This window comes from Macaca fascicularis, chromosome 19 (assembly GCF_037993035.2).
Source record: "Macaca fascicularis isolate 582-1 chromosome 19, T2T-MFA8v1.1".
Classification (NCBI taxonomy): Eukaryota; Metazoa; Chordata; class Mammalia; order Primates; family Cercopithecidae; genus Macaca; species Macaca fascicularis.
The window spans coordinates 54,344,839-54,357,445 of NC_088393.1; the positions used below are offsets into that span (position 1 = coordinate 54,344,839).

The following is a 12,607-nucleotide window of genomic DNA, read 5'->3' on the forward strand; positions in this document are numbered from 1 at the left end:
GCTACTGTAAACATTCTCATACAAGATTTTATGAGATCACATGTTTTCATTTCTCTTGGGTAAACAGCTAGGATTGGAATGGATGGGTTATACAGTAAATGTGTATTTAATTTAAGAAACTGTCATGGCTGGCTGCGGTGGCTCACTCCTGTAATCCCAGCACTTTGGGAGGCTGAGGAGGGTGGATCAGTTGAGGCCATGAGTTTGAGACCAGCCTGGCCAACATGGCAAAACACCGTCTCCATTAAAAATACAAAAATTAGCCAGGTGTGGTGGCATATGCTTGTAACCCCAGTTGCTTGGGAGGCCAAGACACGAGAATCACTTTAACCCAGGAGGCGGAAGTTGCAGTGAGCTGAGATCAGACCACTGCACTCTAGCCTGGGTGACAGAGTGAGATTCTGTGTCAAAAAATAAAAGAAAGAAAGAAACAGTCAGGGAAGAGTGTAATGGCTCGTGCCTGTAATCCCAGCACTTTGGGAGGCCAAGGTGGGTGGATCACCTGAGATCAGGAGTTCAGGACCAGCCTGGTCAACATGGTGAAACCCCATCTCTACTAAAAATACAAAAATTAGCTGTGCGTGGTGGTACATGCCTGTAGTGCCAACTACTCAGGAGGCCGAGGCAGGAGAATCACTTGAACCTGGGAGGCGGAGGTTGCAGTGAGCCGAGATCACGCCACTGTACTCCAGCCTGGGCAACAGAGGGAGACTCCATTTCCAAAAAAAGAAGAAGAAACAGCCAAACTGTTTTCCAAAGTGACTGTATCATTTTGCATTCCCATCAGCAATGTATGAGGGTTCCAGTTGCTCCACATCTGTGCCAGCATTTCATATTGTCTGGGTGTTTGGGTTTGGTGTTACTTTTAGTCATTCTAATAGATGTGTCGTGGGAAAATCACGATGGGGCTTTTTTTCTCCATCATGTGTCATAGAAGCTTTTCACCATTTAGGAATGCAGAGGTATCCATGACAACATTGTGAGGCAGAGTTAAAATTACAGCTTTTCGGTCGGGCGCAGTGAGTGGCTCACGCCTATAATCCCAGCACTTTGGGAGGCCGAGGTGGGCAGATGACTTGAGGTCGGGAGTTCAAGACCAGCCTGACCAACATGGCAAAACCCCATCTCTACTAAAAATACAAAAATTACCCAGGCTTGGTGGTGCATGCCTGTAATCTGAGCCACTTGGGAGGCCAAGGCAGGAGAATCACTTGAACCCGGGAGGCGGAGGTTGCAATGAGCGGAGATGAGACCATTGCACCCCAGTCTGGGCAACAGAGCGAGACTCCATCTCAAAAAAAAAAGAAAGAAAAGAAAAAATAATTATAGCTTTTCTTTGAAGGTTATCCTATAGGACATGCATCAGTTTCTAAAGCCTTAGGGGTTTTTCTAGATGTGGAGGAATGTTCTGAAATACAAATCAACATATATATATGTATATAAATTTTTTTGAGATAAAGTCTTGCTTTGTCATGCAGGCTGGAGTGCATGACTGAGCCTCCCAAGTAGGTGGGACTATAGGCATGCACTACCATGCCCGACTAATTTTTTTTGTATTTTTTGTAGAGATGGAGTTTCATCATGTTGCCCAGGCTGGTCTTAAGCTCCTGAGTTCAAGCAACCCACCCACCTCAGCTTCCCAAAGTGCTGGGATGACAGGTGTGAGCCCTGGCACCCAGCCTATAATTTTTTTTTAAATAGGGATGGGGTCCCACTATGTTATTCAGGCTGGTCTCAAACTTCTGGGCTCAAGTGATCCTCCCACCTCAGCCTCCTAAAGCACGGCAATACAGATGCGAAACCACCATGCCAGGCCTCCGAATCAACTTATGCCTCCTGTCTCTGCCCTTCTCAGAGCCCTTCTGAGGCTCCCCAGCATCCTTAGGAGAAAGGCCAAGGGCATTAGCATGGCTCACCAGGCCCTGTGAAGCTCCTGCCTCCCTCCCCTTCTCACTCACCCTCCAAACCTTAGGGCCTTTGCACAGGCTGTTCCTCCAGCCCAGAATGCTCTCCTCTCCTCCCTCCTCCTTTTTCTCCTGAGTCATGCCTGCTCATCCTTCCAGTCTCAGCTCAGATATCACTTCTGGAGACCCTCTTTCCTGAGCCCCTACATGAGCTCAGGTGCCCCCCACCCCCTTTTTCTCTCCTGGTATCTTGTACTTTTGCACCAAAGCACTTAAAACCATTTGTAATTATCTTATTAACTTGTGTATTCAGCCAGACCTTCTTTGATTGCCCTTTTCTAAATTGCCAAGTCCCATCACTGCTTTATTTTCTCCGTAGTACTTACCACTATCTTTCTTTGAGACAGAGTCTCGTTCTGTTGCCCCGGCTGGAGTGCAGTGGCACAACGTCAGCTCACTGCAGCCTTTGCCTCCCGGGTTCAAGTGATTCTCCTGTCTCAACCTTCCAAGTAAGGATTACAAGCACCCGCCACCACACCCGGCAAATTTTTGTGTTTTTGGTAGAGATGGGGTTTCACCACGTTGGCCAGGCTGCTCTCAAACTCCTGAGCTCAAGTCATCCACCCACCTCAGCCTCCCAAAGTGCTGGGATTATGGGCGTGAGCCACTGCACCCGGCCCTCCCTAGTATTACTACTATCTAACCCAATGTTGTCCAATAAAAGCATGATGCCAGCCACATACGTCATTTTGAATTTTCTAGTAGCCACCTTAAAAGGTAAACAGAATGCTGGGTGTGATAACTCACACCTGTAATCCCAACACTTTGGGAGGCCAAGGCCAGGAGTTTGAGACTAGCCTTGGCAATATAGGGAGATCCCATCTCTACAAATAATTTAAAAATTAGCCCAGCATGGTGGCATGTGCCTGTAGTCCCAGCTACTCAGGAAGCTGAGGCAGGAGGATCACCTGAGCCTGGGAAATTGAGGCTGCAGTGAGCTGAGATTGCACCACTGCTCCAGCCTGAGTGACAGACTGAGATCCTGTCTCAAAAAAAAAAAGTAAACAGAAGCAGGTGAAATTAATTCATTTTATGTATTTATTTATTTATTTTGAGGCGGAGTCTCGCTCTGTCGCCCAGGCTGGAGAGCAGTGGCACGATCTCGGCTCACTGCAAGCTCCACCTCCTGGGTTCACGACATTCTCCTGCCTCAGCCTCCTGAGTAGCTGGGACTACAGATGCGCACCACCATGCCCAGCTAATTTTTTTTTTTTTGTATTTTTAGTAGAGATGGGGTTTCACCATGTTAGCCAGGATGGTCTTGAGCTCCTGACCTCGTGATCCACCCACCTTGGCCTCCTAAAGTGCTAGGATTACAGGTGTGAGCACTGTGCCCAGCCAATTTTATTTTTTTAGATTTCATTTTATTTATTTATTTATTTGGAGTCTCACTCTGTCATCCAGGCTGGAGTGTAGTGGTGTGATCTCGACTCACTGCAACCTCCACCTCTGGGGTTCCAGTGATTCTCCTGCCTCAGCCTCCTGAGTAGCTGGGATTACAGGCACCCGCCACCACGCCCAGCTAATTTTTGTATTTTTAGTAGAGATAGGGTTTCACCATGTGGGCCAGGCTGATCTTAAACTCCTGACCTCAAGTGATCCACCCGCCTCAGCCTCCCAAAGTTCTGGGATTACAGGCGTGAGCCACCGTGCCCGGCCTAATTTTAATAATATATTTTATTTTCATATTCAAGATCACACCACTGCGTAAGTAGCAGAGCTGGGATTTGAACCCAGGCCACTGACTACAGAGTCCTTGCTATGAACCACTACACAGTAGTGCTTGACGAGGAGATGTTTGTGGAATGATGAATAAGTGAACTGAATGTGTCACATGTGCACATATTCGAGCCCAAGTGTATGGAGCGTGTGAGCATATCTGCCCTTGTATGCACTCAGGTGTATGCGAGCGCTCCCATTTGTGCCTGTGTGCACCGAGTGTGTGTACGAGTTCCATTGTGTGTGCTTGTGTCTTTCAGGGGAATAAGGGTGGCCTTGATCCAGCCTAAATTGGGATGTTTCCAGCCCAGGGAGGGTTTAATGAGGATAGGGAGAGGTCATAGCTTCTCAAGGAGCTGGTGGGAAAACCAGGCCCACCTACATCCTGTCCTGAAGCGGGTTATGCAGATGAGATGCAAATGAGGGCCTGATCCTCAGCCCCACCCAACTCTCCAAAAGCCAACTTGCCCAGCGAGCATTTAGATTGTCTCTGCAGCCACAGACTGTGTGAAGGGAGGTGGCAGGGACATAAGGAAGTATTTATAAACCTGTTCCCTTGAATATGAAAAATATCTATGAATAGAAACAGCATAAATAAAATCTTATTCATAAAAATTACAGCCCTGTGAATTCTTCCTATTTGGTAATGTAACGAAGACTATATTAAAAATATATTTTTTCATCAATAGCTTTCTAAGAATATGTTTATAAGTTAAAATCTATAAAGAGAATATTTAGGTATTCTGAAGCCTTTTGCTCACCCCTCTCTTTGCCCCTGGGCGTCCCCTGTCTGTTCCTAGGCCTCTTCCCACTTCTGTCTTTCGGTGCCGCCCTACCCGCTTCCCTCAGTCTTCCTCCTCTCTGCCCAGGCTGTGCTAAATGCCAGCTCTTTTTTCTGCCTTTCCTTTTACAGAAGGAGCTTGGGAAGGGACAAACTTAACTTTCTTTTTAAAATGTTGTCAGAATAGGCTGGGCGCAGTGGCTCATGCCTATAATCCTAGCACTTTGGGAGGCCGAGGCAGGTGGATCACCTGAGGTCAGGAGTTCAAGACCAGCCTGGCCAACATGGTGAAACCCCGTCTCTACTAAAAATACAAAAATTAGCCAGGTATAGGGGCGTCCACCTACAATCCCAGCTACTCGGAAGGCTGAGGTGGGAGAATCGCTTGAACATGGGAGGCAGAGGTTGCAGTGAGCCAAGATCGTGCCACTGCACTCCAGCCTGGGCAACAGAGTGAGACCTTGTCTTAAAAAAAGAAAAAGAAAAAGAAAAAAAAATCGCTGTCAGAATAAAAAGCAGTCAACAAAAATCAAATCCTTATAGGAGACAAATAAATGTGGGTAATTATTTTCTGTGAAACGCCCTCCAAGCCCCTGGGTGCCATTGCCTTCTGTAATAGGACATCACCTGAACAGGCTACCTGGGCTGGAGCCAAGGACCCTCCCTGACTCCCACCCCCCTTTCTGTCTTGTACCCCAGCCGGGTGGAAGAGACCGGAGTGGTGCTGTCCCTGGAGCAAACGGAGCAACACTCTCGCAGACCCATTCAGCGGGGCGTCCCCTCTCAGAAGGACACCCCTAACCCTGGGAACAGCCTTGGTATGGGGCAGGGCTGGGGCTGGGAGGGGTTGTGTCCCCAGGGCCCTTGGGAGAAAGCCCAAGCACCTTAACATGGCTCACCAGGCCCTGTGGGACCTGCCTCTTGACTCCCTTCCCTGTGCACTCCGCCTCCAAACCACACAGCCTCCTAAGAGCCCTTGGAACACTCCAGCCTCGTGCCTCAGGGCCTTTGCACGTGCAGTTTCCCAGAATGCTCTTCTCTCTCCTGTCCTCCCTCCCCTCCTGTGGCTATGGCATGGTTGCTTCAGTCTCTTGCTGGCCTCTGCTCTAAATCCTGCTGTGGCTCCACATTGTCCCCATGCTTCTGCCTCTTCCCTATTCTGGCTTTGCCGCTCTTTGGCTTCCAGTAATCTCGATCCTCCTAAGTCTGGCTCCTTTCTCCCTCTTCCTTCACTCTCCTGCCATCGTGGATGAGCCTCTCTCCCGGTTTGTCCTTCAAGACCTCACCTTCTCCCAGCTGTTGCTGGCCACCCATGCTCCTGGGTGTGGGGTGGGATTGCTGATATAATATCCTTTCCTTTTCTGGCTCAGAGCTGGCTCTGGGCCTTGTCTTAACCTCTGGGGACCTTACAGCCTCCTTGAGGACTTGGGGCCAGTCTTTTCTCCTAAGGTGCAAGCTCCCCAGAGCTGAATGGAATGGCCAAATGCTGATCTGAGCCACCAATCCCCTCCCCTCGGAGTTTTCGGAGCCTCACCACAATCTGGCCACTAAAGTTCACACCCGGGCTGGGTGCAGTGGTTTATGCCTGCAATCCCAGCACTTTGGGAGGCCGAGGTGGGCGGATCACTTGAGGTCAGGAGTCTGAGATCTGCCTGGCCAACATGGTAAAACCCTGTCTCTACAAAAAATACAAAACTTAGCTGGGCATGATGGCAGGCACCTGTAATCCCAGCTACTCCAGAGACTGAGGCACAGAATCACTTGAACCCAGGAGGCGGAGGCTGCAGTGAACTGAGATTATGCCACTGCACTCCAGCCTGGGCAACAGAGCAAGATTCCATCTCAGAAATAAAAATAAAGTTTACACCTGGCCGAGCAGGGGTCCTCCAGGCCCCTTCCTTACTCCCACACTAAGAACAGTGGCCATCCTGACTTGCTGATGTCGACTGTGTTCCTGGGGTTGGTGTGGAGGGCTCTGGTCCTTGGCCTTTGGTCACCAGCCTGTGTCCTCCCCGTCTCCATGTGTCCTGCAGACGCCCCTGGCCCCCGGATCCTCGCCTTCCTGCACCCGCCTTCCCTGAGCGAGGCTGCCCTGGCCGCTGACCCCCGCCGTTTCTGCAGCCCTGACCTCCGTCGCCTCCTGGGACCCATCCTGGATGGGGCTTCAGTAGCCGCCACTCCCAGCACCCCGCTGGCCACACGGCATCCCCGAAGTCCTCTTTCGGTAAGCCATCCCCCCCACATGAGCCCTCAGCATCCAAGGCTCCATCCGTCCCTCAGGTGGTCTTGGCCTGTGACTTAAACCTGACTGTTCTCTGGGCCTCAGCTTCTCCATCTGTGTAGTGGGGAGGTTGGGTTGAGATGGGGTTGAGGTTCCTTTAAGACGCAGATCCAGATTTTTCAATTGTTAGGATTCCAGAGTCTGGCTCTGTTAGGGAAAAACTCTCTCAAGCTATGTTTTTCCTCTGCTCTCCTGATAATGCAACGATCGTCAACACAGAAGAAGACTTCTGTGACCAAATGTGGGCAGTTTTTCCCACACACCAAGCAGCGAACACCAGCTGGGTGTCCTCCAATTCAATTCTGGCACCGTCTACCTGGAGGTAGTGTCAGATCTCACAGGTTGGCTCTCAGTTCCCAAGACTGCTCCCTGCTCTTCAGTCACAGTCACAAGTCCGGGCCTCCAGAATTTCTTTTTTTATTTTTATTTTTGAGATGGAGTTTTACTCTGTCCCCCAGGCTGGAGTGCAGTGGAGCAATCTCGGCTTGCTGCGACCTCCACCTCCGAGGTTCAAGCAGTTCTCTTGCCTCAGCCTCCCAAGTAGCTGAGATTACAGGTGTCTGCCACCACGCCCGGTTAATTTTTTGTATTTTTAGTAGAGACAGAGTTTCACCATGTTGGCCAGGCTGGTCTTGAACTCCTGACCTCAAGTGATCTTCCGGCCTTGGCCTCCCAAAGTGCTGGGATTACAGGTGTGAGCCACCGCACCTGGCTCTTTGGGTTTAATTCACTGGAACAGCTCACAGTAATCAGGATAACACTTATTTAGGTTTACTGGTTCATTGTCAAGGATATTGCACGGGATACAGATGAAGGGATACATCAAGTGAGGTATGGGGGAATGCAGGGTCTCAGAGCTTCCATACTGTCCCTGGGCATCACCCTCCAGAAACCTCCATGGGTCAGCTATCTAGAAGCCCCTCAAACCGAGTCCTCTTGGGTTTTTATGGAAGCTTCATGATGTCAGCATTCTTTCTCCCAGGGTATTGGGCAGGACCCTCTCTGGGTACAGTTTTATGACTCGCAATCAGAAAGGTGGGGGGATTAGAGACCTGCCTTGGGGCAGGTGAAAGGAGGGCAGAAGAAGGCTGGAGAGGTTGTTTTATGAGGCCTAACACACCCAATGTTCTAACAAAAAGACTGTTCGAACTGTTTTATTAGACTGTTCTAATAAAAGACTGTTCTAACAAAAGACAAGGGCCATGGGAGTTTGACCCAGGAACCGTGCGCAAAATCATGTCTATATAAAAATATATATTTTATATTAAAAATAAATATATAAACATATTTATATATGCATATATATTTATTTACATATGCATATATATTTATTTACATATGCAAATATCTGTATATAAGTGTATTTCTATTTATACATATTTGCATATATGTAAATAAGTTTGCATGTGTGGATGTGTTTGCATATATGTAAATATACATGAATGTAAATATATTTTTATATATTTATGTGTGTGTGTGTCTGCGTATATATGTATATAAATAAAATAACACCATAGGCCCTGTATTAGTCCATCTTCATGCTGCTGCTGAAGACATACCCAAGACTGAGTAATTATAAACAAAAAAAAGTTTAATGGACTCACAGTTCCACATGACTGGGGAGGCCTCACAATCATGGTGGAAGGTGAAAGGTACGTCTTACATGGTGGCAGGCAAGAGAGAATGAAACCAAGTGAAAGGGGTTTCCCCTTACAAAACCATCAGATCTCATGAGACTTATTCACTATCACGAGGACAGTATGGGGGAGACCGCCCCCATGATTCAATTATCGCCGACCAGGTCCCTCCCACAGTGTGTGGCAATTACGGGAGCTACAGTTCAAGATGAGATTTGGGTGGAGACGCAGCCAAACCATATCAGGCCCCTAACCTGGGTTGTTTGGAACTGGCACAGATGACCCTCCTCCCACTCCAGCTTGTGACTAAGCATCCAGTTCTCTGAACTTTGACCTCAAAGAGTCAAAATGTCTAATGTCCTGATTTATACAGACCTGGATTCAATCCTAAATCTGCCATTTATCAGTGGCATTACCCTGGCTGGGCAGGCAAGTTCTTGAGGCCTTAATTTCTTCACCTATAAAAGAAAGATAATAACATGTCACCACATCATTGGTTATTCTGAGCATTAAATGAGAGTATTCATGAGAAGCACTCAGTAGGGGCCTGGCACCTATTGGTGCTCAACAGATCATACCTGTTACTATCACTATTTGTTGTGAAGATAGTCTGACCTTTGACCTCAGTGAGTCTATATTATCCAGTGTTGACTATCCCCACTCACCACCCCAAGAAAATATCTTCTCTCCAGAGAAATACAGACTGTGACCTTTGACCTCATCCTTTACTCCTGAGACAGCTGAATTCGCCATTGTTTCCACCCCAAACTCCAGGCTCCAAGACCTTTAACACCAGAGGATTTGTTTGAAAATCTTGGCCTCAGGCTGGGTACGGTGGCTCACACCTGTAATCTCAGTACTTAGGGAGGCCAAGGTGGGGAGATCATCTGAGGTCAGGAGTTCAAAACCAGCCTGATTGACATGGTGAAACCCTGTCTCTACTAAAAACACAAAAATTAGCCATGTGTGGTGGCGGACGCCTGTAATCCCAGCTACTTAGGAGGCTAAGGCAGGAGAATCCCTTGAATCCGGGAGGTGGAGGTTGCAGTGAGCCGAGACCACACCATTGCACTCCAACCTGGGTGACAGAGTAAGACTCCCTCTCAAAAAAAAAAAAAAAAAAAAGTCTTTCGGATTTTTTTTTTGTTTTGCGACAGAGTCTCACTGTGTCACCCAGGCTGGAGTGTGGTGGCACAGTCATAGCTCAGTGCAGCCTCCGCTTCCCAGGCTCAAGCCATTCTCCTGCCTCAGCCTCCCTAGTAGCTAGGACCACAGATGTGTGCCACTAAGCCCAGCTAATTTTTGTACTTTTAGTAGAGACGGGGTTTCACTATGTTGGCCAAGCCGGTCTTGAACTCCTGATCTCAAGTGCCACCCACCTTGGCCTCCCAAAGTCCTGGGATTACAGGTATGAGCCACTGAGCCTGGCCAGGCTGTGATCCTTCTAACTGGAACTTTCATGTTTGCTCTGTCGATCTACATACACTCAGGCATTCTGACTTTTGAATACCCAGGCTCAAAACTCATTGCATTTGCCATTGGACCCCCTTTGTCCCCAGATGCCGGGCATTTGATCCCCACTTCTACCTTTGAGCTGCAGACTGTCTTACTGTTGATACCTCCCAGGCTCAAGATTTCCTGAAGTCTCTACTCCATCTCTCCACAGGCTGATCTCCCAGATGAACTACCTGTGGGAACAGAGAATGTGCACAGACTCTTCACCTCCGGGAAAGACACTGAGGCAGTGGAGACAGATTTAGATATAGCTCAGGTAAGGGCTGGCATGGAAGGAGTAATCCTTAGCCCTGCATTCTGGGGATTCACATATGTGGCTTTAGAGAAAGTTAGTGGGATGGCTAAAGGAATGAGTGGATGGATGGATGGATGGATGGATGGATGGATGGATGGATGGACCATTGTATTCATTAGGTGGATGATGGTGGATGAATGGATGAGGTTTAGGCAGATATTCTAATGGATGGATTGATGGGTGGATGAGTGGGTGGGTGGATGAATGTTTGGGTGGATATTTTGATAGCTGGATGAAAAATGGATGGGTGATATTTGGATGGATGATTTACTGAGTGCATAGATAAAATGACAGCAGCATGATGTATTAGTTATTACTGCTGTGTAACAAATTGTCTAAAAACTTAACACCTTAAAACAACAACTATTTATTATGTCACATGGTGACTGGGTATCAGAAATTCAGGAGCAACTTAGCTGCTGGTTTTTGCTCAGAGTCTCTCATGAGGTTGAAGTCAAACTCTCAGTCAGGGCTATAGTCATCTGGGGTTAGAAGGTTTTCTTCCAAGCTCACACACACGAGGTGGCTGGCAGGCCTCCGTCCCTCACTTTGCTTCGGCTGGAGGCCTCAGTTCCTCATCACATGAACCTCTACATAGACTCCCTAAGTGTCCTCACAACATGGCAGTTGGCTTCCCTAAGGCAAGCAATCCAACAAAGAGAGAAAGAGACAAATGGGGAAGCAGAGAGACAGAAAGAACAAGTCCCAGACTGAAGACACAGTCTTTCATAGCCTAATCTCAGAAGTGACAAACCATCGCTTCTGCCATATTGTTCTGGTCATATAGATCAATCCTGTACACTGTGGGAGGCAACAACACAAGAGTGTGAACATCAAGAGGCAGGGATCATTGGGAACTTCCAATGATTGATGTCTCTCTCTCATGCAAAATACACTCACTCACCTCTCAAGGCCCCCCAAAGTCTCCCAAAGTTTCTTCCCATTACAGCATCAGCTTGAAGTCCAGAATCTGATCATCTGAATCTGGTCTGGGTGCTGGGGAAACTCCTTGAGTACAGTTCCTCTCAACATTTTGGCTTGTGGACTAATGGAGATGAGTCATCTGTCACCCACATACTCAATATATAGTGGTGAGACAGGAATAGACACTATTATTCAAAAAGGACGGGGAAGAGGAGCATGCATATATCCCTGGTCCATAGCAGTTTTGAAATCCATGTGGGCAAATATCAGAAGTTCTTTCATTAGGACTTAAAAAAAAAATTGGGGGCCAGGCACGGTGGCTCACGCCTATAATCCCAGGACTTTGGGAGGTTGAGGCAGGCAGTTCACGAGGTCAGGAGATCAAGACCATCCTGGCCAACATGGTGAAACCCTGTCTCTACCAAAAATAAAAATAAAATTAGCTGGGCGTGCTGGCACATGCCTATAATCCCAGCTACTCGGGAGGCTGAGGCAGGAGGATCACTTGAACCAGGGAGGCAGAGGTTGCAGTGAGCTGAGATTGTGCCACTGCACTCCAGCCTGATGATAGAGCAAGACTCTTGTCTCAAAAAAAAAAATAAATAAATAAATAAAACAATTATAAAAATAGAGACAGGGTCTCACTATATTGCCCAGGCTCATCTTGAACTCCTGGGCTCAAGTGATCCTTTCACCCTGGCCTCCTAAAGTGCTGGGATTAGAGGTGTGAGCCACTGTGCCTGGCCCGAGGGTACTCTTCATTGCTCAGAGACCACCTTTTTTTCTTTTTTTTTTTTTTTTTTTTGAAACGGAGTCTCACTCTGTCACCCAAGGCGGAATACAGTGGCTTAATCTTGGCTCACTGCAACTTCCACCTCCCAGCTTCAAGTGACCGTCTGGCCTCAGCCTCCCGAGTAGCTGGGACTACAGGTGCCCACCACCGTGCCCGGCTAATTTTCATATTTTTAGTAGAGATGAGGTTTCACCAGGCTGGCTCAGAGACCACTTCTTTTTTTTTTTTTTTTTTTTGAGACAGAATCTCGCTCTGTCACCCAGGCTGGAGTGCAGTGGCTGGATCTCAGCTCACTGCAAGCTCCGCCTCCCGGGTTCAAGCCATTCTCCTGCCTCAGCCTCCCGAGTAGCTGGGACTACAGGCGCCCACCACCATGTCTGGCTAATTTTTTGTATTTTTAGTAGAGATGGGGTTTCACCATGTTAGCCAGGATGGTCTCGATCTCCTGACCTCGTGATCTGCCCGCCTCGGCCTCCCAAAGTGCTGGGATTACAGGCGTGAGCCACCGCACCTGGCCTAGAGACCACTCCTTAATGTTAGCATCATTTCCCATCTGGAGGGCTCCTCCAGTCAGCCAAACTCAAGGTTAATGGCATGGTTCTCCAGACTGCGGAGTCTGCCCAAGACTTCTGACATCAGCCACAATTTTGAGGGCCCCCAGGGCCACCCTCACTTTAGACCAGCTGCCTACCAATGTG

General features: G+C 48.2%; 1 protein-coding gene across 42 annotated transcripts in view; it reads left to right on the forward strand.

The window, feature by feature from the left end:
* HIF3A (hypoxia inducible factor 3 subunit alpha) overlaps positions 1-12,607 on the forward strand; it is a 46,308-nt gene that overhangs the window by 18,777 nt on the left and 14,924 nt on the right. For 28 of the 42 annotated variants that reach the window (XR_012427740.1, XR_012427738.1, XR_012427742.1 and 25 more), the window contains 3 exons: positions 5,164-5,282; positions 6,498-6,688; positions 10,049-10,153. Coding sequence is in view for 36 of the 42 variants with exons in the window: in XM_074023953.1 (XP_073880054.1) it covers positions 5,164-5,282; positions 6,498-6,688; positions 10,049-10,153 (415 nt within the window). In the remaining 6 variants the exon portion in view is untranslated. Of the gene's footprint in view, positions 1-1,566; positions 1,660-2,311; positions 2,414-5,163; positions 5,283-6,497; positions 6,689-10,048; positions 10,154-12,607 lie in introns of all 42 variants that reach the window. The other 14 variants (XM_074023950.1, XM_074023945.1, XM_074023947.1 and 11 more) reach the window with 2 other exon arrangements.